At 38.3% G+C, this 25,105-nt stretch overlaps 1 protein-coding gene across 5 annotated transcripts; it reads left to right on the top strand.

Annotated features, from left to right (window-relative positions):
* The first annotated feature begins 589 nt into the window (after nt 1–589).
* LOC135072017 (serine/arginine repetitive matrix protein 2) lies at nt 590–24,760 on the top strand. Of its 5 annotated transcripts, none has more exons than XM_063965939.1 (11): nt 590–677; nt 825–1,080; nt 4,917–5,021; nt 11,738–11,950; nt 12,521–12,574; nt 13,050–13,173; nt 15,799–15,851; nt 17,708–19,909; nt 22,117–22,206; nt 23,069–23,191; nt 24,052–24,760. In XM_063965939.1, the coding sequence occupies exons 2-11, from the start codon at nt 842–844 to the stop codon at nt 24,101–24,103; spliced, it is 3,255 nt and encodes a 1,084-aa protein (XP_063822009.1). In that variant the 5' UTR covers nt 590–677; nt 825–841; the 3' UTR covers nt 24,104–24,760. The 5 variants fall into 5 exon arrangements, with proteins under 5 accessions (XP_063822009.1, XP_063822010.1, XP_063822007.1 ...); XM_063965940.1 differs by having other exon boundaries at nt 12,518–12,574; nt 23,102–23,191; XM_063965937.1 differs by having other exon boundaries at nt 12,518–12,574.
* Nucleotides 24,761–25,105: the final 345 nt, after the last annotated feature.

Below are 25,105 nucleotides of genomic sequence, written 5' to 3'. Positions count from 1 at the left end.
CCACAAAATATCCGCAGGCAAAAATTTACATTCATAAAATATGTCAGCGAGCATGACGTCATTGGACACTAGTGATGTTATTAATAAAATAAAATCAAGTACCGATTCTACCTGACTTTCAATTGAATAGATTCATTTTTGATTATAAATCGATTCATCCACGAAGACGGGCCCCAACAATTTTTGGTCGAGGGAAGCGTGGGGTGCGGGAAGTTTGATCTGAGTAATCCAAGCGTCATTAGTGTAGTGTGCGTGTGTGCTCAACTGCTCTCATTTTATTATCTCATATTGATAAAGATAATTTACCGTGTACCAATAACACTCAAACATTCGCGGAAAAATGGTGGGGCGCGTCTTCGTGTATGAAACGATGCATAGATATTTAGCTATTTTTAATAGCATTTCCCTCTACTACACCGTCATTAAAGCATTCATTGACTGGACTAAAAACCTGCTACTTATAAAAGATTTTTTAAACTTCACAACTTTATTCTTTTATTGACTATTCAATTGAACAGACAATATAGATTCAATTAAATCGAATAGTAATAAACGAGTAATTCAATATCAAATGCTCAAACAAAAGCGCAACACTAATTCATAAAAAAGTGTGAGCAGTCAAGATGGACGTGTAGATATTTTTCGTGTGAAATATTTTATTCAGGTGCTTGTAAATGGTGAGAATAATTAATGAACTCTCTATATTCATATCCTTTTTAACTAAGAACTCAAAGTTTGTAACAAGTGTAAGTTTTTCCGGATGTAACTATTAAAATTACGCCACGGCCGCTGCACAACTACGATTTACAAAAATCTTTTTTTAGGTAAATAAACCACCAAGATGTATAATGGTATTGGATTGACTACACCGCGAGGTTCCGGAACTAATGGTTATGTGCAAAGAAATTGGGCTTCAGTAAGAAAAACCAAAGATTCTGTAAACTACAGAACTGAAGAGGAGATAGCGAAATTGGATTCAGCATCCAATAAACAGCCGAACCGTGAAATCTTGGATCATGAGAGGAAAAGGAAGATCGAAGTGAAATGTGCAGAACTAGAGGACACTTTGGAACAGGAAGGGTGAGTGATTCAGTCAATAATTACAAACACATCCTCACTAATATTTAGGTAAATGCAGTGATGTAACATTAAAATTTCACATTTTAAATTATTTTATATGTAGGCTAAAGTTTATAACTGCCTGCAGTAAAAATTCTATGCTAAAAAGTAGTAACATGGTCATAAAATTTTTCACAGCTGTTAATTTATTTCCAACGGCATGGAATTTATTAACGCTGTCAAATCTGTTACAAAAGTCCAATAAATAATGCAGAATGATAGTACTAATCATACACAGGTTAAGCTCAGAAATGAGAATTACAAAGAAAAATATTTTTTTAATTTTAATGTATACTCTTATGTTAGTTGAGTAAAAATTGGGGCTGTGTTGATAAATAGGTTATGCTATGTGTTCTATTAATATGGGCCGTACAAAGAATATTGTCATGTCATGTAATATTATTAATAAGTTATTCTATTCATTATAGCATAAGTCTTGCCAGTGGAGGAATTGTGTATTATTCTGTCAAACACTTTGTTTAATTGACTTTATCGTACGTTATGAACTGTCAAATGAATACGATTGCTTTACACAATTCCACCTCAGATTGTTCAGTAAAATGTGTTGCAAAATTAGGCACCCTCATTCAGTAAGGCTTGATTAATATTCTACTGAAATGGGCTTTGACACAATTGCTACATTATATCAGCCAGAGGATATCAACTGCTGAACATAGCCCTTAATATGTGGTGACCACAGATCTATGTGAAACACTATCTTTTGCATTGTTTTTTCATCATCTCTCATTATGTAGTTTTTATATCATGATTTGACCATATACTGCTGCATTAAAATTGACTAATATTACTCTTAAAATATGTATTCAGCAGTCACTAACCTTCTATGTTCATATTAAATTACCTTTGCTGTGGTACATTATGTTGGTCTCCAATTCTCCATCTACCGCTAAAAATTATAGGTGTGTATTTTTGGCCAACATCCAGCTATCAAATCGTATTGGCATTTATCCATGGCATTCACTTTTATTTGTTATGAGCAATGGCATGGTGCTTAAAGTCATGAATTTGTTATGAAATTCCTGTTGAGTAGTAAGTTTTAACCTTCAAGCGGGCGCGCGGCGTCGAATCGACCGCGCCTAACACATTTTCGTTCATAACTTTTTTTGTACTTGTTACACATATTTCTCATTTTCAGTAGCCTGTCGCTTGATCATTGTGAGTGAAATAAAGAGCTTACCTCAGCTCTCCGCGCTTTTTCCACCCCATGACTTGCTATTGTTTTAGTCGCGGCGCCGGCGTCGAAAGCACGCCACGCGCCTGTCGTCGAAAAGGTTACGCGCGACTCTCTATGCGATTTAACATTTCTACGGTTATTACTCAATATTATTTAATTAAGCTTGCAATACCGTTTTTTCTTATTAAATAAGTCGTAGACTGCTAGTACAAAGTGAAATAACAGAGGCATACTACGAAAAGATGAAAAAGAGAGTGAATCGGAGCTCAGAGACCAAGCTAAACTGAACCAAAATTATAAAATTATGTTTTATCATTATTTTGCCATTTTTCTAGTTTTTACAAGGTATATGAACTATGCTGAGGTATTTTAAAAGATTTTGTGTTCCAAAATTGGTTTTTGATCCAAATAATATTTGCATTATGTTAATTGATTAAGTAATTGTTTCTTTAACTTAATTCAAATTACTTATGACTTTAATACAATCATAATATGTCTGCGTACAGAATTATAAATGATTATTGGAAAATAAGTGCTTTCTTTCTCTACTACACCCTATAGGTCTTTTCGTTTACGCGCGACCGCTGCCGTTACAAAAGACCGCGCGCCCGCTTGAAGGTTAAAGAAATAATTTAAAATTATGAAAGATTTTATTTCTTAGGTAGGCATTTATTAGGTTTCAGAAATAATCTCTAGACATTACAAAACGTTTCTTAAAATTCTTTCATTAATAAGTTGTCACAATAATATTCCTAAATTACATATTTATAACAATTATATTTCTATGACATATTTACACTCGACAGCAAATAAATCGCACCACCCGCGACGCGAACTTTAAAGATTTTCTTTTGACACAATAATGGTGCCCCAACAATATTGGTGTTATTTGAAAGCCCAATAAATATCCTTAAAGAAAAACACATTTAATTTCTTAATAAATGATTAACATATACCATAAATGTGACTTGAAAAAAGACCTCACTTTGGGCTCACCTTTGGGAACCAAAACCAAATAATGATCACACGTGTCCTCTTTAACCATTTGTCAGTGACGTAGGTGAGAATTGTACGCAAACTCAAAACACGGCGTGTGGCGATTGGCGACCGCAACAGACATTTGCAGAGCCTAATGGCGAAATATTTTTATTTATTTATTTATTTATTAGGGATATCAACAGCTTGCAGATTTCAATGTTACATTAGACACTTAACACTGGAAAGCCAATAACAGATATCCACATAGTAGCTTAGTTTAAATTATAACTGTGTACAAGCAAACATTTGTGAAGAGAAGCTGAGAAAAGTTATGTAATTTAGTTTTTTAATTAGTTTTTTACAAATATTTTACTATTAAACTTGTTTCATGAATAACACAGCAAATAAGTCACTTACAGAATAAATAATATAAATAAATAATAATAGTCTCTCTTTGGAGTCACCTTATAACATTTTGACCCAAAATTAGGCTTAACACCAGATGTTTTTACTAGTGGTCTAAGGTATTGTGGAAAGCAGCAAAAGTAGATTCATTTTCAAGCATAAATTGATTTGATGCTTTTGATTTCTATTCACACTCCAGATATTTCTTGAGTTTGTGATGAATTCTGGGTAATATAGTAGAAAACTCTTTAACTCTCCTTTCGATCCGGGTCCGGTGAGTGCGTGTGTCGTGGGCTTACTTCCGTCACGCACGTCTGTCGCTAACATTTAATAAAAACACCGCGCGTAAACCTTCATTTATGTACAGGGTGATTTTTCTGAGCATGCAATCAAATGTGTCACGTTACGTAACTGATTGATATCAGTTACGTAACGTGACACATTTGATTCACAATATAATCTGTTACAAAACCATCCCCTTCCTTTATACTGTGTACCTACTTCTTGGATTTAGGCTCTAATTCTGCGAGTGTTCGTTTTGTGTATAATTTTCTTTGAGATGAAAAGCTATGCTACTTTTTTATTCAGTCGCGCAAGTCGAGCATAAAAATTCACAATTTGATATAAGGCCCCTAAAAGCCCTTGAACTGTTAAATGCTGTTTTAAAATTTAACAATAGTGTAGATGTAAAATGAATTTTCCCGGAATCACGTGCAACTGGGGCACTTGGCCAAACTGAAGTGGTATCTCAAACAACCTGTAACTAATAAATAAAATTTATTGTTACTGTCAACCTTTGTGTAGTTTGCTATCGATCTAGTAAACCCCTGTCGTGAAAAGGGCACGGGGCTGCTATGGCCTATTGTGGGGATTGGTCTGTCCGCACCCTCTGCTAGGGGCGCCGGCCCTATGCGCCGGAGTGAAATCAATAATCCACCCGAGCGGGGACTGCGCCTGCTCCTGGCTAACGAGCTCAGTTTACGGCCGCGAGCCGTGAGCGTCTTATCGCTCACTTTTATTGTTTTCAAAAAGTAATTCTCCGCGATTACGACACACGGCGTATCATGCATTGGTACGCACGCCAGATATTTCATTGAACGTTCGCGTTGCACTTGTTCACACAGAGCGGTCCTCGATGCTCGTATCGGCGATTCCTTTGCTATGTTTTTTACTTTTTTTAATTGATTAACATGAGTATATCGTTGGTGTGGTTGCGCAGGTTGCCGCGAGAGGAGATCGCGGCGCGGGTGGCGGCCTTCAGGGCGAAGTTGGCGGAGGCCGGCGGCGAAAAAGACGTGCCCAGGGACGAATTCGGGAGGGTAGCGTAAGTATTGTTTTATTCACGAGTACCTTCCTACATCTGCGTCAATTTGACGTTCCGCCGGCACGGAACGGCAGTTTGTGTACAAATGCTCCCAAAGAAATGAGCGTAGCGCTGAAATTGTATTAGTTCGGGGTGTATTTTTAGACAAGTGTAAATTCGTAAATATTTGGGCTGGATGTGTTAATTAATCGGCTTGTTTTGGATAAGCAAATGAAGTCTAGCACTTTCCTCTACTGCAGAAGGTAATTGTTGCATTTTCTTGTCTACGTTTTCGAGTGTAATTAATTAGTGTTTTGAATATAAATCGGTTTTAATCAATGTTATTTGCACACAATAGTATAAAAGTGTCCTATGTTTGGGCCAATAATTACAATTCACAACTCTAAATAAATAAGTTGAATCTTTGTAATTTTAACGTTGAAAATAGGACAAATAAATAGCGTGTGCTTATAGGTAATCAGTTTGCGAATACGAGTATTAATTTGTACGTGCGTTCGTCACGCATCTACCGGCCAGTGTTAATAAATCCGTTTACATAACACGCCTGCGTATCTAAAACTGAAATTTTAATCATGCTTGAGAATAAAATATGTAATTTAATTATCTTATGGAAATTTTCTGAAAATATCTAGAAAAGCCATAAAGAATGGAGAATGCATACTCATATTTAAAAATCTCCTGCCTAATGCAAAAATCTTACTCGACGTCATACGAAAAGGGTAGGTTTCATTCAATACTTTTATGAAAATTGCTTTCGCGTGTTCCCTCAGAATTTTTTAAACATCTTGCCATTTCTTCGTTTGTTGCAAACCATTTCAGCCGGTGGTTAATGATCAGGCAGGAAACGATCCACCCTAAATAGTAGATCAGTCTGGGCAAATACTTATTTAACATAGTTATTTTAACCGCTTCTTTTAGGAGAACTATGCAACATTCATTAGTAGGTTAATAGCAGACGCTTGTAGCTAAGTAGTCTTCAACTTATAGATAAACTAGCACTAACGCATTGCATTTGCAATTGAAATGTCACGTCATAATATAACTAAAATACTCCAGGATTTACGAGCGAGATTTCAAAACGACGAAGTAGGTATTTGATAGGTTTTCTTTGGCAAGTATCACCCCAATAAAAATAAGTTGACCTTTTCAGTTCATTTTATTGGTTTCCTGTTTATCCATGATTAGATGATCGTATTCCGTTTCAGTAACACTATCCGACAACAAAAACAAAGCGGGGTAGAATTCCATAGTGTCGTAAAGCTGGGAAAATCAATTGAAGATTCAATTGATTAATCGATGATTCCACAGAAGCGAATTACCGATAAATTATTCAGTAGCCGATAAGCATTTTGCATGTCCACTATATTCCTTGGACAGATTTTTAATTAGTCGGCAATTCCGTTCGCAAATCCATTATCCTCGCTGGGCATTAATTAAATAAGATTAATGACTTTTGTTGGGCGTGTAACACTAATTAACAACCCTTGTCGTTTTAACACGAGAAGAATTTCATTTCAGATTCAATTAAAAGCCACTGACTTGACTAAATTATAGATTGTTACAAATAATTGTGTCTAACAACTTTCTTTTGTAATCTACGAGTAGGTATATCAATCAATACAGATATTATCAATATCAAATTATTACGGTCTCGGATTTTAGAACTACATAAATAGAATAAAACAAAAGATTCACGTAAATGAAATTTTGCCACAGACTTGTAGAAATGGCCACTAAGCTCCAAGATTATTGAAACTCGTCCAAACTTTCATGAATACCTGATTAGGTAGCACTAACTGGAAATCCCTGAATAGGTATTACAGATCAATACTGAGCTACTAGGTATTCGGAATATCAATGGCGGTCATTTTGTTTACGAGGAATAAGGCAGTGAGCCTGTAATTTTCATCAATAAAACATCGTTTGCCAGGTACGCGCCTAATTGCCTATTTGCACGCCCTTGAGGCTGGGAAAATTAATAAAAAGCGTTGTTAGAAGAAGTTGAGTTATAGATTTTTGACGTAATTTTAATAATTTTGGTAAACAGCCCTTCATTGGTTTGGACCCTTAGAAGTTTTATTATTAAAACTACCAAGATGTAAATCTTTTCAACGTGAATCAAGTTATTCAATTAATTTACATTTCAAATGATATAAAAGCTGTAGCCGTGTCTGTAACAGAAAACATCGTATACATGTAGCTTTACAATTTACATCATATCAGCATTAACCCTAACAAAGATTGCTGGAACAATATAGCCCTTAAGGGAAGTTCTCTCCCAATGCCTTTGTCCTTTAATCCGACGCTGCCATGGTTCAACCCTCAAAGGACTGACGTGGAAAGCTTTTGTATGTAAACTTGTTACTAAAATGAACGCTGGCCATTTAATATTTTGTTGACATTTGAAGCGCGCTCTGGGAATTAAGGATTGGCGGATTATTTAGTCTGTACTTTCGACCTTGTATACGGATGGAATATTTTAGCTAAAACTGGTCACAATAATACCAGGACTCCATTAAACTAGAACAGCCACTTGACTTAAATAAACTAAAAATCTCGTGAGCTGCAATTAGCGATTTTAGATGATGTCTGATAATTTTCTTCCGATCATTCACAAAACAAAGTCAATCGAATTCGAAACCTCTTCTTCGAAGTCTTTTCAGTAACTTAAAGCTCATAATCGAAACCATCGATTCTTCATTCACTGATTTCACGGAACAGCGAATTTAATTTTCAATTAACTAGACGTTCGCTTTCTGGGTTAAGTATAGCATTTTATGTTCCTGTCTCGTCGCTGTCACATCGATCCGTGACGTCAGCGGGCGGGATTTTAATATGTCGCCCGCTCGCCGCCCCTAATGAACCTGCCCGACCCTTGCCCTGATTTCAAACACTAATTATGGACTTTGCATATTTTAACGCAGTTCGTGGAAAAGAAGCGGTTATAGGACAATTATTCAGGCTCATGACGCAATGGAAGAACTAATGAAGTAAAAGGTCTCACTCTTCTCTTAGTCATAGAGACTGACTTTTAGTCAGAAACACAAATAACGTTGTAAGCTCTCTGGACAACAACCTAAGAATGACTTTTGTTAGAGACCAATAACTAGTGCATTATTGAAATTATGAAATCGATCGAACCGATTATAAAATAACTGATGTAGCTTGTTAACTGAACTGACATAATAATTTTAACTATGCCTTTGATGAAAAGTAGACATAATGAAATGAAAACTTTAATTTGTGCTAAACATAATCTAATAAAATAGCAATGCTCGGGCTCGTAGGCTATCAATATTTACGATACATTTTACATGTTTTACTTACACGATGAAAACGTTAATCGTGTTTATTCGTACCGTTTGAATCCGCGCTGCGAACAAATTCTACTGATAATTTAGTTGTGGGTACTAAAAACATGCTACTGTTTCAAATGTTCCATTTACAACTATTTTCTATGCTCGACGCGGCATAGAAATTAAAATAAACAAGCATTGATTTACAGACTTGCAGTTTGTATTGATTGAAATGGGTTACTAAAATATACGGCGGGAACAGCCCGAATTATCTCTTCAAATAGTTTCTGTCTTGTTTGAAGCAAAACGTATTTCACGTTGGTGTAGATCAATGCGCTTTGAGAGCCGTGTAACTGGCATTTACATAGGCGTAACCGCGCTGAAATGTCATTAGTTAAATTGTAAAACGTCAGCCCCGCCGACATAGATTTAACACAATAATACGCTAGGCTTGGGATCCTAATAAACTTAGACGGACAGGCGAAATGTACAACTCTAATTAATTGCCCTGGTCGCGTTATTCCTATAGCTACAAGCGTCTGCCTTATTATTAATTATGTGCTTGTCATTCAATTCAGTTACCGAGGTTGCCAATTATGTTAGAACACTTTTGATGTTGTTAACATTAACACAGAACATTAGTTTATGTGGTGACATAAGGGTTAAAAATAAAATGAAAGCTTAGATTTGAGCAAACCATAGTTTACTGCTCCTCCGAAAGCTCACCCCATGTTTATCTACTTACTCAAAGTATACTTAAGTTTTTCAGTGGAAAAACGACATGAAATTCAGAGATTTTTTTTTTATTTTTTTTATCCACAACGAGGAAGCTCTTGGCCTGTATTACGTTAAGTCAGTTAAACAAAGCGTTTGACAGAATAATCTTACGTTATGAACTGTCAAATGATTACGATTGCTTTACACAATTCCACCTCGTTGGCAGTGGCCAATAGTTTCATATTTTGTATTTCGCATGATAGTTATCTAACCACAACCACATGCGGTTTGAACGCTCGCCGCCTGTCGTTTCCGTGCCAGTGACGCGCCCAAATTTTGTTGTGATTGCCACGTTACGACTGAGGATAGTGATATACGACCACGCGACACGAGCATTCGTTTACTCGAGTAGCTAGGAGAGCTTCTGCTGATTAACAAATTTATCTATCCAGTAAAACTCCAAAAGTTTGGTCACCGTGTAATTTTCAGCACTGGACCAGTGTCTAAGCAATACGTTACTGTAAAGTCTTGATTCTGGTATATTGTGGGGATTTAAATAAACATCGTATTTGAGTGACGAAAACAAAAAAAAACTGGATTAATGGATCTGGCTGCAATATGATGATAATAATAACAAATCGACAGCATCTATTTTATGCACCGCTGCTTGCCAGACTGCCAGTGCCAGGACAAACAGAAGGCGCCAATATCGGGCGCGGCAGGTGCGACGGCTCTGTTCAAATGTTCGCTTTGACGCGCACTTATTGCTGATAGTTTATAAGGATGCTGCCATTTCGATATCTACTTCATCGGTAGTCAATATCTATCACTAATTACTATTGTTTTAATGTGAAGGATAGTGAGAGTAGTTGATACAAAAAATAATATCGTGCCATTGGTATACCAGTTGAAACGTTTTCCATATTAATATCGTGATCGTCGGAAAATATGATTGAAATTCAATTATTGGTGATTTGGTATTTTATAATTAATAAAATATGTACTATGATTAAATCCAAGTAGAACGTATTGTTTACTTAATGTAAATAATTAAAATGGAAACAAAGCGTTGTGTATTAGATTTCCGCAAAAAATTCGCCAGCCGCAAGGGAGGAAAATTGTTTCGAAAACATACTCGAGTCAGAGTGATTACCGCACAAAGGGCGAGGGGAAGCGCCCCTTTGAGAGGCGCCGCGCGCCGGGGAGCGGAGATGAGAAGATTGCGCCGCGCAGGCTGCGCACGACGCGGCAGTAGCGCCGCCGGCCCCTCGCCGGCCGCTGCCATGTAGGCTGTAGCGCTGCCCCGCCGCCTATATCACCAGTCTTCCATGACCTAGTCTAGTCTTAATTTAGCATAAGAAACCAAGTCTTCCATTAGCTGTAATTAGGTTAAGATGCAAAGGGGCCGGGCGCCGCGTCGCGAACAAAACAATCGAGTCGTCTTCGAACGGCTCTGGCGGGGCACCTTCCAAGCTGTCCTCGCCGATCCTCAAAGGAGAGCTCGCGCGTCCTCCCACGATCCTAACCCCGAAGCGCCGGTGGCTCCCGCGGTCATGCCCCTCCCGGCGCCGCCGGCCGTGGCGGACCTGGAGCCCGCGCTCCGCACCATCCTCGCGGGGCTCCGAAGCGCCTGCTGCTGCCGCTGCAACTGTTCCCAACCTCGCAACAACCTTAACGACAATTTGCAGGTCTGTCTCCCCAACGACGAGGAGAGGAAGTCCATGCGGTCCGTCATAAGGTGTGCACACAATCCTATCGATCGGTTATCGCGAGCTATGTAGGTCGTCAGTCGCCACGGAGCGAATGGCTTAATTAAAAATTATAACTATGCAGAAACAGCGCTAATTGGATTCGATTTCATACTCGCTCAGACACAACATTGATTTTAATGGGCTTTTACGGTTTGATTTAGATTAGTGATCATAAAGAGTGGAGCGAATGCTAAATTATTGTTATTATTTTTCTATCTTTAGCGCACTTAGGTGCCGTTCAGGTAAATACTTTTTTTAATCGTGCTCCAGTATTTTTTTGGTCGGCCATATTGAACGTGAGTTGTTTCGCAGTAGAGATGGGTTATACTCGGTAAATTTGATACTAGGTGCACCTATTCCAAGTATTTATTAATACTCGATCCAAATACCTGTTCCACCTAGTACGTAGTAATTTAGCATACTTGACGCGACTAGTGCGGACTAATCCAAGTAATATGACTTTAAAATACAATTTTCTTTGGAAAGATACAACCGTAGTATGAATAATGCAATTTGAAATTGAATAATAATATAATTCCTCCCTTCATACTGCAACAGGCTTTGGACTGTCAACTTAAAAGTTGGCGTATTTAAAAAATATCAATTTCATAAAAATATTTACATACTTTTTTCTTATTTACATGAATATGGTTTGACTACGTTTGTGTGCGTTTGCTTCGTCGCGCTCAAATTTGTTTGGTCAGACAGAGACGGAGTGAATCTCTACGTTCGCACATAAGCTTAGCGAGAAATACTAGGTGCGCGTAATACACGATTACGGATTACGCAATAATAACCTCTATTACTTTCAGGGTAGGGTCGGAAATCGTGTAATTTATAAAATACTAGGTGGATCAAGTATTTTTTAAAATGGAATAGGTGCCGCCTAGTACTGTAAAATACCTAGTGTGTGGATCTGTTCTAGTAAATACGTCTCATCTCTATTTCGCAGCGTGCGCGAGACGCACGCGATCGCCGAGGCGCAGCAGGAGAAGAACGCTCGGCTTCGGGACGCGTTTGGAATCTCGCCGCGCTTCGTGGAAGGCAGCAGCCTGGACGAGCGGCGGGCCAGGGAGCAGGCGCAGCGGTACCCGCTGGTGCGGACGCCGAGCAACGAGCGGGAGGAGCGCGACGCGCATGTGGCCAAGAAAAAAAAGAAGCGAAGGTAAATATTTGCTACATACTGTAATGAGGGCTATCGTTTTTACACTTAACAGTTGGTACCCCTGGCGATTGACAGGACCTTACTCTACAGTGGCGCCATCTTGATGAGTGCAAATCCAATAGTCCTCCTATCACTTTAGCGCTCACCAGTTGGTGCCACTGTCTTCGCTACTAGCAAGTGACAGGACCTTACTCTACAGTGGCGCTAACTGGTGAACGCTAAAACGATAGCCCTCATTGTGTTATGCCCGTTTTCACCATCAATCCCAAATTTTTAAGTGACCCCTATGAAATCAAAATGCCTGTTATGTGTTACTATGGGTCACTTCAAAATTAGGGATTGATGGTGAAAACGTGCATTAGTCTACTAATAAGAACACTTTAGTAGTTGTGTGTGGTCCTGGCAAGCATAACATTTAATTGATACAGGAAAGCTTTTAATAAAATCGGTCAAGTTATTTGTTTAATTCTGTGACATAATAGAACAGCTAGAAATTTTTGGACAGTTACAAACATAATGTGTACACAAGTATGGGCACAAGTTTAACAGAATCTTATTTGTTTTCAGCAGTTCAGAAGGCAAAAAACTGAAGAAGAAAAAGTCGAAAAAGAATAAAAAAGAAAGGTATTTATATTTGTTTTAATAATAGCTATAATAGTATAAGTTTGGTTTTTAATTACTTATTGTAAAGTAGTAAATCTCATAGTTTGCCTTTTAATGCAGACAGGTCACCCTGCAACTGTCAAAGAGGCAAGTATTCAATTGATTTGTTTTGATATTATTCTATTGGTTCATTTACTTCAAAAATCTTTATCATTTTAGTCATATATTTCTGTTACCAATTTCAGTGAAAAAAAGTTGTTATGGGACTTAATACGTAGGTATGACACAATTTGTGAAACAATATTCAATATTATTTACTTACTTATTAATAATATAATTATTTACAATATCCGTTGTCGTACGTCCGTAGGATGTTCATAGGTAATTATCTTATTGTTTCGCTTCAGTATTTAGTTAGGTGTATTTACATGAATTACATATAATATTTAATTATATTAACAAAATGGGAGGTTGTGTACACTGTTGTAATTTCCAGGCAAGAGTCAAGCAAGAAAAAGAAGAAACGCTCCAAGTCTTCTAACTCCGAGACTTCCAGTAGCTCGGAGCAGGAGAGCGACTCCGACAGCTCTGGCGATGAGAAGCAGAAAAAGAAAAAAAAGGTACTTGTCCATCCTAATTTGTGATTAACATGAAATGTCCAAGCAATACTTAGCTTTCAATTTTTAGAGAGATTAGTACAATGGTCTTCTATACAAGGATTATGTTTTGCGCGACATGTTTGGTTTTCATCTGGAGCATACGAAATATTAAGGCAGATTTTTCAATGGCCAGACTGAAACCCTATCCCTATGTAATATTATGATGATACAAATATCTATCTATCTAAACATCACCATTAGTGACTTCGAAAGTTAACCCTACTTTGGATCATGATTCGCAACTTTCTTTAAATCTTCTGATAGAACCCCTTAATTTATATCACATTAATTGTTCGTGGTTTATCTATTTCTTAAAAGGGTTTAATACCTTTTTAATCTGTCAGTCTCACGTTATTGTATTTCGATCTCTTTTTATATTATTCTGATTAAATTCGTATTACAAGACAGTAAGCTATCCCCCTACAAAACCTTCACTGTTTGGATTTCATTGGAGGTAAAATTGTTAATCCTGGCCATACAGAAGTTGTAGAAAAAAAGATGGGATTAGTCCTCAACTCCCGAGTTTGCAAGCTCGTGGCGTCATAAACCTCTTTGGCATATAAAATCCATCACATTACATAAAAAATATGTTATTTGACTAGTCTGTTGTGTCACCTACCCTGTTAAAATGCTAAGGTTGTGTCGTGACTATTGAAAAATCGGCTCCAAGATATTAAATTTAACCCTGCGCATGCTTGAGCAAGAAGTCTTAACCATCACTTTAAAATGTTTGGGCAAATCAAAACCACTGAGTAGTTGTAGATATTGTGTGATTCTTAACAGGCTTGCTAAGGGTTAAAATTTCATTTATTATTTATTTAATGTAACTTACAAAAAAAATTCTCATTTCAAAGTCTTAAGTTAATGTGTATAAACATAATCTTTGATTTTTTAAGATATTCTATTTGTAACTTGGTTTTGATGGGATATTTTGGGGATTACACTGAATAATTTGTATTTACACTTGTAATACATGTAGATGTTGGGACTCTTCTACCATACGACACTCAACTGTTCACGACCCCTTATCGAGCTCTATCCCGCTCCCGCTAGTGCAGTCTCAGATCTGATAGCACTCGCTTCCTTTTATTTTAAGTTTTAATGACGATTATTTGTCACTGGCCTGAAAACAAATAACTTTAATTTCTGGCACTGTGCATCCTATTACTGAACATTTCTGTGTAAAATACTCTTTCGAGGCCCTTTTTGTTAGTTCAGCCATGGAAGTAGTCTCCGTTTCATCTCCCTCGCTTCGGTTGTTGTTGCTACTTGCTACGTCCCGTCTGCAGTGGTCTCACTCTAGAATAACTTTAAATGAGGGGCAAAACGATTCCACATTTTATATTATACGATTGTCTTCTTACTTTATTTTATTTTACTTTTATTTTCTGTAAATACAAGAAATAGCCAGTAAAAATTATCTGTTTAACTGTGCATCATTTCATAGGATAGCCATCTTTATCTGAAGAAATTACGTTATCTGTAAGTATATCACAAAACAATAACACTCAGTAAGAACACTATGTTAGGTGAATACTAAAATTACGTACGTGATAATTTAATGCATTTTTTTTAATTATGACATTTGTGACTAACATTTGAGATAATGCGAGTTGATGGGCGGTTGTGAGGGAATTGTGTGCACAGTTATTTACTTGCATGGTGTTTGTAGTCCTTAAAACAGATGGTGGTTTAATATGCTCTTGGTCGCAAGTTCACTGATGTGTGTTAGAGAAACGTGCGGCAATCCCTTTAAATTCCATTTATGGTTTGAATCGTGCGCTAGGGCACAAGATGGGCAGTACCTACTAGTCAATGAGTCAACGCCGGCGCACGTTTCCTTACCACACGCGGTGGAGCGCCGGCCCATGCAACTGTTGAAATGTCACTAATCCATAACATTCTCCCTCTTCTCATTGACTAATTAAGGATGCTCCACATGTTTAAATGGTATACCACCACCGTTTGTTAAATAAGGTACGTTTCCCAAGTGTTATATTACATTTGATTTTTGTGTATTATTATATCTATTTAACATGTATCATGAAATATATCGATATCGTAATGTGTTAATAGCAATGTATGTAAACTGTCACACTGGTGCCAACAATATAAGTTCACTGTTCCTTATTTTATGTTCAATTATTGTATGTATTTATTTATTTATACATTGAACTAAAATGAGAATGTTATGGATAGTCTAATCTGTTAATATAACATTCTGACACGTGATCAAATCATCGTGCTGTCAAAGTTGTCTATATCATTATTTATATTGCTTCCATTTATAGCTTAAATCTTCATTTCTTATACTCGTTAACAGTTTTGTATTGATTTAACGCCTTTTTAATTTCATATTGTTCTTAATTTATAGTGCATGTGTACAAGTGGTATTATGTTTAGAAGTTCTTCATGGGGACTGCGGATGTTGAATGAATACAAAAGCTTGTCTCTGAAGGATTTCGTGTATTTTTAGTAAAGATGTTTAGTTGCCTTTACCACTATAGTCTCTTGTATTGGCACTGGTGTTTTAATATGGCTTTGGAAGACCGAGGTGTTTAAATTGAACTGTTGACGTTTGAACAGAAAAAGTCGAGTGGCAGACGACGGGGCGGCAGCGACGGGTCCAGTCGGGACAGGTGCGTATAACAAGCCTGTTTTTACATTACAATACATATTACACACTTATCATTCCCGTATAAAAGAGTAAAGAAAAAAGCTTTTAAATTCATCCGAATCTATTATTTATATTAAACACGCTGTGGGTCACGTTGAATATGTTGACTGATTTTGTAACATTCAAAACAGGATGTTTCAGCAAACACAAAGTATGACGCATTTTTATTATTCAAAAACCGATCGTCATCATAGCCTACATTCGACTTAAAAACACACTGTCTCATTATTCAATTCTTTAATGAAAACAAAACTAATTGTGTGTGTAAATCTTAAGAAAGTTATTTAAACAGCAACAGTTGTATAAACACCCCTTTATTGCCATTCTTTAGCCAGATGTTTCGACTAGTTTTTAAATTAATGGTTATATTGAACCAAGGCTATCCTTTTAACATTTTAATAGTACGAAATATCCATGGCCACAAAAACATACGATAATGTAAAAATATTTCGAATCGTGTCCTACTGGCTACACGTGTAATATTTAAGCATATTTAACCCATTAACCGCCGCAGTCGCGTATGACCGACAACAGAATTTGGGGGAACTAGCGCCGGAGTCGGGCATAGCAGACTGAATTTTTGCCGTTCTATTCCAAGGGAATGAGACGATCCATGAGATAGATAATAATAAAAAATCCAATACTTTGAAAACATTGTTTTAATTCATGAATTCGGACTTCATTGCACCTATTAAACGTGACATATTTAAAAAAAACTAACACCATATTTTCACATCGCATATAGCAATATTGTTTTAGGACCTCAGCGCCGCAGTCGTTAATAAAAGACCATAGTGTTGTAGTAAAATCTTCCCATCATTTTAATGAAATGGAAATTAATTACGATGAAAATGTATAAAGTTTTTCGATGTAACGTAACATCGCAGTAACAAGGCATCGATATAACAAGGCGTCGCAGTATAGTAACTTCGCAGAAAGGTTTTCGAAGAAACAAAATTCGATGTAACGTTTGTCGCACTCACGTAGGTAACCCCTTCAAAAATACTGTTTTTTTTTCTGATAGTTTGCAAATAAATGTCCATCCATGCAAAACTGAAACGGGCTGATAATAAATAAATAAAATCAAAATCTTACTTACTCGGTTACGTTCTACGTAATTATGAGCTTACAAAATGCAGGTAGCGAATAAAATCGTACAGGAGTGGAACCAGTGTAGCCAGTACTTTTAGCCGCATTTGATTATTTCGTGTCCATGAACAAATTTTGTACAATTTGTTCTTTAATAGTTATAAAACATTAGTTAAATAATAAAGAAAAATTTACTATATTAAAGCTAATTTTATTAATCAAATCAATAAATAAATTATGCAGTGGTTGGAATTTATTCGTTAAAATTCATCAATTTATCGACATCCATTTGATCGAGTTACCTCGTCACTAAAACTAATAAAAATAACGCCTCTTACTGCGCTGGGGTCGTCTATACGCGACGTACTGCTTTGTCAAGGTTAAATAGGGATTGAAAATATCGATATTCTGCTGAATTAAAAAAAAAGTTTCGTTTTATCTCAACCTGTTTTTTATTGATTAAGCTATGAAATAATTCTCTATTTATTGAATCTATTCTTTTTTTAATATTTATTTTACAAATATACAAATAAATACATACATATTACACGTTTTTTTACACCAAAACGCATCTTGAAATAAAACTATCGCAAAGCAGATTCCCCATCACTAACGTCAAAGAGTTGAAAAAGAGTTGCGGCGCCAGTGGCACGTTTTGATAACAGTGGTCCCGGCGGCTAAAAGGTTAAAGAAAAAATAAGAAAACTGTATACAATATTTTGTTTTCAGTTCCGAATCTGAACCCGAACCACCCCACAAGAACAGATCCGAGAAGAGAGACAAACGACCCCACGACAGAGAGAGGAGTCTATCTCAACCGCCGGAGAAGAGACGCCGCAGGAGCATCTCGGTCGACTACGAGCGGAGCGACACCTACTACAACAAGGCCAAGGAGCCTGTCCCGAGCTACAGCAGGAACCATCGGGACACTTCCCCGCGGGACGCCCGGGACCTGCGCCGAAGCGACTCCCCGCGACATCGGGACCGGGAATCCCCGCGAAACCACCGTCGCCGGGAAGACTCCCGGGACAAAGAATACAGAACAGAGAGAGACGACAAATACGAGAAAAAGAAAAAGAGAGACAGAGAGAGATACGACGATGAACCGCCCCGCCGCAGAGACAGAGAAGAAAACGGCGAACCCTCCCGAAACCGGAAAAATCGAAGCCCGGATCAAGACCGACGCGACAGGGACTCCTCGCCCGAGTACAAGGAGCGATCTCCGGTGAATAAAAACTACAGGAGTAAGGAGTCTCGCAAAGATGTAGAACGGTCTTACCGAAACAGTTCCCCGCGAGAAAGCAGCCGGGACCCGCGGAGGAGCGAGTCTCCCCGCCACAGGAGCCGCCGGGAGGACTCCAGGGACAAAGAGTACAGAACTGACAGAGATGACAAATACAAGAAAAAGAGAGACAGAGAGAGATACGAAGAAGAACCACCGCGACGCAGAGATAGAGAAGAAAATGGCGAATTTTCGCGAAGTCGGCGGAATCGAAGCCCAGTAGAAGACAGACGTGACAGAGAATCGTCGCCGGAATACAAGGAGCGATCTCCGGTAAACAAAAACTACAGGAATAAAGAATCTCGCAAGGACGTAGACCTACCGTACAGAAAGTCGCGGCCCGACAGGAAGGAGTCGTCGTCCGAGTCCGAATCTGAGCCGGAGCGTAAGCCGAGGTCGGAGATAATTAAGAAATCCAAGTATTACAAAGACAGAAGCGCTTCTCGCGAGCCCGAGGAACAGAAGCGAAGGAGTCCGTCACCGGAGCCCAGGAGACGAAGCCCGTCGCCTTCCACGAGCCGACAGGATAAACACAGACAAGCTGAAAAACCGAGAGTCGTCGAAAACCATCAGGATAGCCGATCCAGGAAAAGGTCTCCGTCTCCCGAAGTGAAACTGGCACGACGCAGGCCGTCGCCGAGCCGGTCGCGATCCACATCGCCCGCGAGGAAGTCTGCTAAAAAGGATAAACTGAAAGTTGAGACCGCGAGTACGTCTAAAGCGAGAAAATCGCCAGACGCGCGGACAGCATCGCCGAAGCCCGATGTCAGCGATAGGGAAGCGAGAGATAGGAGCGTCGACAGGCGGGATAATCGCCACGACGAACAAGACGACGATCGCTCCGAATCAAAGAAAAAGAAGAAGAAATCGCGCTCCCGATCTGTGCAGAAGTCGCGAAGCACGTCGAGTCTCAGCTACTCGCCAGCAAGGCGAAGCCCCGAGCGCTACCGAGACATCATCGAAAGGCTGCCTGAAAAGGACAAGCGAAAGTACATCAAATCGCCGTCCGATCTAGATCCAAAGAAGAGGAAAAAGGGCGAAAAATCCAACTACAAACCAAAAGCAGTCTGCCTGAGGAGTTCATGCAGCGACAACGAGGTGTCTGAAGAAGAAGATTTCCTGGGTGTCGACGAGCGGGCTCGTCAGGACCAGTTTGAACTACGAGAGATGAATAAGCTGAAGGAAAAATTAGCCAAGATGGCGAGCGGGATGTTGACAGAAATGTCTGAGCCTTCGACGTCGCAGGCGGGGCGGAGTTCCAGCGCTCCGAGGAATCCAACTACTGGGGAGAGTAGTGGTAGAAGGGAGGAGAGTAGTAGAAGGGAGGAGGGTAGTAGAAGGGAGGAGGGTAGTAGAAGGGAGGAGGGTAGTAGAAAGGAGGAGAGTAGTAAAAGGGAGGAAGGTAGCAGAAGAGAGGGCAGCAATAGAAGGGAGGAAGAGAGAGCGCGGAGCCCTGCTAAAGGTTCCCCCAAGTCGGGGCGGAGCGCCCGGCCTACAGAGAGTTCTTCAGAGAGGCGGCGCAGGCGCAGCCGCTCGCGAGGCAGCTGGACGTCGCGATCGCGGTCCCGGTCGCGGTCGCGTTCGCGGTCACGGTCACGATCCAGGTCCCGCTCGTCGCGGTCACGATCGCGATCGTATTCGTCGTCGAGGTGAGTGGGTGTTGTCAATTACTATACTTATAATACAAGGTGACTTTTAAGCCTTGGGCAGACCAAACGCGGGGCAGTAGCGGCGCCGTTTGAATGCGGGCCCGCGCAAGTTGTAATACAAGAAACTCTTTGAAGTATGTCACACCAAATTTGAACGCGGGCCCGCGCTCCAACCGCGCCGCACTGCAACTGCCGAACTACAAACGAGGCGCCGCGGGTGCGGGACAGAAGCGGCGCGAACGCGGGCCCGCGCTGTTGTATTACTATGGCGGCCATATTAGCATGACACACCGGACGTAGGGCGGTAGCAGCGCGTTGAAAGCGGTTTTCGAATATTTAAATTTTTGACAACCGCCCGCGTTGCAACTGCTTTGAAACTGCGCTGCTTTCAGTGTGCCTCAGCCGCGCTGCAACTGAACCGCACTGCTTCTGACCCGCGTTTGGTCTGTAGAAGCCTTTAATGTTTGCTTCAAATCTTATAAAGGCAATTTTTATCATATAATAACTTTTAAAAAAAATAAAACCGACTTCAAATGCGTGAACACAAATAATACCTATTCAACAAAAAAATAATCGTTCAAATTGGTTTTCCCAATTTTCCACCCTTGGGGGTGAAATATTTTCTTCAAATTCGCATGAAACCACCCTTTTGATAATACCTATTCAACAAAAAAATAATCGTTCAAATTGGTTTATAATCGGCGGAGATATTGCGTATAAAAAAGTTTATCCCCAATTTTCCACCCTTGGGGGTTGTTTTTTTTATTATTAAATTTAAATGGGACCACCCTTGAGGTATTACCTATACACCGAAAAAAGATTTGTTCAAATCGGTTCATAATTGGCGGAGTTATCGCGTAACAAACATAGAAAAAAAAACATACGGGTCGAATTGAGAACCTCCTCCTTTTTTTGAAGTCGGTTGAAAAATATGTAAGTAGCAACACTTCTAGCGGCGCTGTACAATCCGTCATACATTTAACTAACGAGATGCTAAATGATTAAACGATAGAAAGCTAGTTCTACTGATTAATCGCGTTATCGCCAATATACGTTACAGAATGCGGTCCCTATTAACACCGACTGAACACACTTGACTGTTTTTGTTTCAATATCTTCAGGTTTGCTTCCTGGATAGCGTATTAAAATTTAACAACGAAGTTTTAATTTGAAACTTTTATGCTCTATTCAAATATTTTTAGCAATTTCTTATCCCATCAAAAACAATACTTGTCAAAAAAAACCAAGTCTCGCAACTCAGTTGTTCTACGGTAAAAAGTTGTGAGATCCATGTAATACCAAGTCCAGGCCAGGAAATCTTTAACGTTTTACATAAATTATTGACTTGGCCATCGCACTAAATAATTTAATTTACACGTGTTTTCATGCGATGGCCAAGTCAATATATTTATGTAAAACGTTAAAGATTTCCTGGCCTGGACTTGGTATTACATGGATCTCACAACTTTTTACCGTAGAACAACTGAGTTGCGAGACTTGGTTTTTTTTGACAAGTATTGTTTTTGATGGGATCTCATTTCTTTTTGTATTTTGTAGACAGCAGTTATGTATATGGAAAACTGGACCGAAATTGAAAAATTTTACTCGACTTGGCGGTTGCACTACCGTGCCCCCAAATCTCATTTCTTTTTGTAGTTTGTAGACAGCAGTTATGTATCTAGAAAACTGGACCGAAATTGAAAAATTTTACTCGACTTGGCGGTTGCACTACCGTGCCCCCAAATATTTTAGTTTTTCCTTGATTCATACACCAAACACTACTTATATTCCAAATTTGAAGCTTCTAGGTCTGCTAGAAGTGCCTTAGAGTTTTGATGATCGGTGAGTCAGTCAGTGAGTCAGTGAGTGACAAAATTAAGTAACTTTGACCCGCTATAATTCTTAAACTACTGGTTCAAATTGAATGAAATTTTAAATATACCGTGTCTTTACAATGCCTGCATAGCTAATGAAAATTCAGCCTTCTAGTTTTATCCACAACGAAGTTACAGGCGGTCGAAAATGGCCTGAATTGCTTCGAGAAAAGGATGGTACGGCCGTGCCGCTTTTTTGCTCGACTTGGTGGGGGCACTGCCGTGCCCCCAGATAGTTTCTGATTTGACTTAGCACATTTAAAAATTCACCCTCTCTTTTCTTTCAAAACCAATGATAATTTGAAAGTAACAATAACAACGTTTGTTTCCCAGGCGCTCGCGTTCGTCTCGCTCCAGCTCGTACAGCAGCCGCAGTTCGTCTCGCTCTTCGCGCAGCTCGTCGCGCTCCACACGCTCCTCACGGTAATAATAATTTGCACTCTTTGCTCATGGGTTTTGGGTTGAATTTAGTATGAATCTGAGATTTTCAATGTTTTTTCTTACAGAAGTGTGTTGATCAAGATTTTAAGTATATTTTATTTGTTAAAGTGAGAAAGAAATGTATCGATTTTCTTTATTTGCAAAATTGATTGGAAATCTCAGATTAAAAGCCAATTACGAGTCTTCATGGTTTCGGTTTTAATTGAAAGTAATTTGTAACGATTTTATTGATTGGCAAATCACATGGATATTAGAACATTTATTTATTTTCTTCAGTGTATTTCAAGATGAAATATTCAGTCGATGCAGACTCGCTGGGTTGGAATTGGCAAATTATTAAGTATTATTAGTTTTGAGTCCTTATTTTAAATTACAAAATAATTGTCGGAATGTTAATTAATACAATTTTGTTACTTGACGTACATTTTTATGAAGTAGGATTGATGGAAAAATATATCAGTTTTTAAAAACTTTAAATATTCAAAGAAAACTGCCGTTCATAGATAAAACACATGTGTACTTTATGCAGTTTTTCGTTATAATAAAGTGAATATAAAAATGTGGATGTTAGAGACAGGTTGTCACAAACTTTAACCAGCAAGTTCAAATGATGCTTTTCAGTATTTCAATAGAAAATCTGTGGAATTTCTTCCCGTAAAATACACATTTAGATATGTGTTTCATTTTACATTTATAGCGATTCTTGTCAACCTGTTTCTACCACCCTGTATACAAACCGCAAAAGACGACGCACACAAACCCGCGTGAATTAACACAATCTTTCTCTTTCTTACAAACGAATGCATGCGATTGCGATACGATGTGCATGCGATAATGCGAGTAGAACAATGACGGGCGTGTACGCCGATTACCGTAGATCCAGCGACACGCGCCCGCGCTCGCGATCGCCGTCAATCCCGCGGCGCGCCGGATCGCCGTCGTTCCTCGATCGTCGCCGCATCACGAGGTAGATGTGTGTGTAGTGGATGCGCACCTTTAGACGAGTTGGGTGTTTAGGGGGAGCAGGGATTGTATTCTGTGCGTAGTGATCATAGGACGTTCTGCTAGAGAATGCGCGCCATTATCATTTTATCGATTTTAAACGATAAGGGCATACACTCAATACTACTTTATTGCATTTCACATTCGTCGTCTAAAATCGACGATGACTATAGTGGAGCGCGTCTTGTTTACTTTATTGTCTTCATGTTATAGAAGACTTCATAATTTTTTTTTACCAATTTAGTCCAGTTTAGACTTTTTTTTACACAAATCTTCTCTTTGTGATCCCTCCCCTTTTGAACGAAATTTAAATTTCCACAGAAATTGTGCTTGAAAAATACTAAAAAAGAGTCTCTGCTCCTCCTACATTTTTCCACGCCTCGTGTTTATTTAGTTGAGGAATTCTATTTCACTATTATAAAACTATTTCCATAACGTTTTAGATGTTTTTGTTTGATAGTGAAGATGAAGCTCGTGTGTTCCCCCTCCTAAGCACTGTATAGTTTGGCACTAATTAGGGAATGCATTTTATTGGTGTATGTGATTTTTATTTATAATTTCAGTAATATAAATAAAAATCACAATAATCGAAGTTTGCCAGGTGTTAAATAATTTGTGTGTGTCGCTTTTTAACTTTAATTTATGCTTCTTATTTTATTTTGCATATTACGCCATGTTACGAATATCTTTAGCGACCAAATTTAAATAAGAGACGAGACCTTTCATTGTTGAACTATTACTCTAGTAAGGCTAAACTATTCGTAACATGGTAAATTCAGTGTTATTTTTTCAGTTTATGTATTTGTTTTCTGTTTTTCTTTATAGAAAACGAAAGTATAGCACGAGTTCTGAAGACACGAGTAGTAGCTCCGATTAGTGCGCAGTGATTCTGCTAGTTCAATAACCTTAGCCTAAGATTATAATTTGTATTCCTTATCGTTCGACTAAGACATAATTTCAAACAACCAAAATTTCATTTTTTTTAACGAATTCACAATGCTGATGTGTTATACAAATGGATTATATTCAAGGATTAATATTTGTATGAAAAACAGAAAATTCATTGGCTGTGATGGAATTAATTCTTGTAGGTTTAAATTATGTAAAAATGTAAATGGAGTTTGTTGTGTGTAAAACTAACTGTTTGCTTTGAATCTTAACATGGGTGTGCTATTTTTAGTCTTAATCTATGTATAAATATTTCGAGCGACTTGTTTTCACGATGTAGTGATTTCTATTTTTGCTGGCTTTGAAGATAAATGGGAATGAATTTGGATTTGGATGTTCAAAGACGATTAATAAATTATTTTTTCTCCGTAGCGCACCCATAATAGATCTTACTACAAATAAATACAAGTATAGAAGAAGATGAAAGCCCTAGCCAGCTATCAGTTCCCAGGACGTCATATGCGCTCCATGACGCCAGTTGTAGACCTTGTGCTATTTATGGACATTATTTTTGCAAGTGTGTTTTCTGTTTCAATCTTATATTATTTAGTTTGTTTTATCACATTAAAGTTTATTGTAAATCTTAGCTGTTTTTTATTTTGCTATGCCGCATGGTAGATAGAGCTATATAATTTTAGTAGACCGTTCTTTCAACATTTTGTTTTTTAATTAAAAGGCAAGCTAGGACAAATAAATAAGTTGCAAAGGCTTGTGAGGTAAGTTCTACTTAATTATCTACAATCACTAAATTATTTTAACTAATTGCACTCATTAAAAACTCATTATGCACTAACAATATAAATAATAATCGTACATTTCCAAGCTGCCTCAGAGCAAGCCAACACTATCATCTATAAACAGTAACTTCACCTTAAATCATTACCTATCTAGAATGTCTTTTTGCATGGAGTATAACTGTCTTAACTGTCCA

Source organism: Ostrinia nubilalis, chromosome 5 (genome assembly GCF_963855985.1).
Source record: "Ostrinia nubilalis chromosome 5, ilOstNubi1.1, whole genome shotgun sequence".
Classification (NCBI taxonomy): Eukaryota; Metazoa; Arthropoda; class Insecta; order Lepidoptera; family Crambidae; genus Ostrinia; species Ostrinia nubilalis.
The sequence above is the reverse complement of the archived record's forward strand: the minus strand, read 5'-3'. Positions and strand labels throughout refer to the sequence as shown.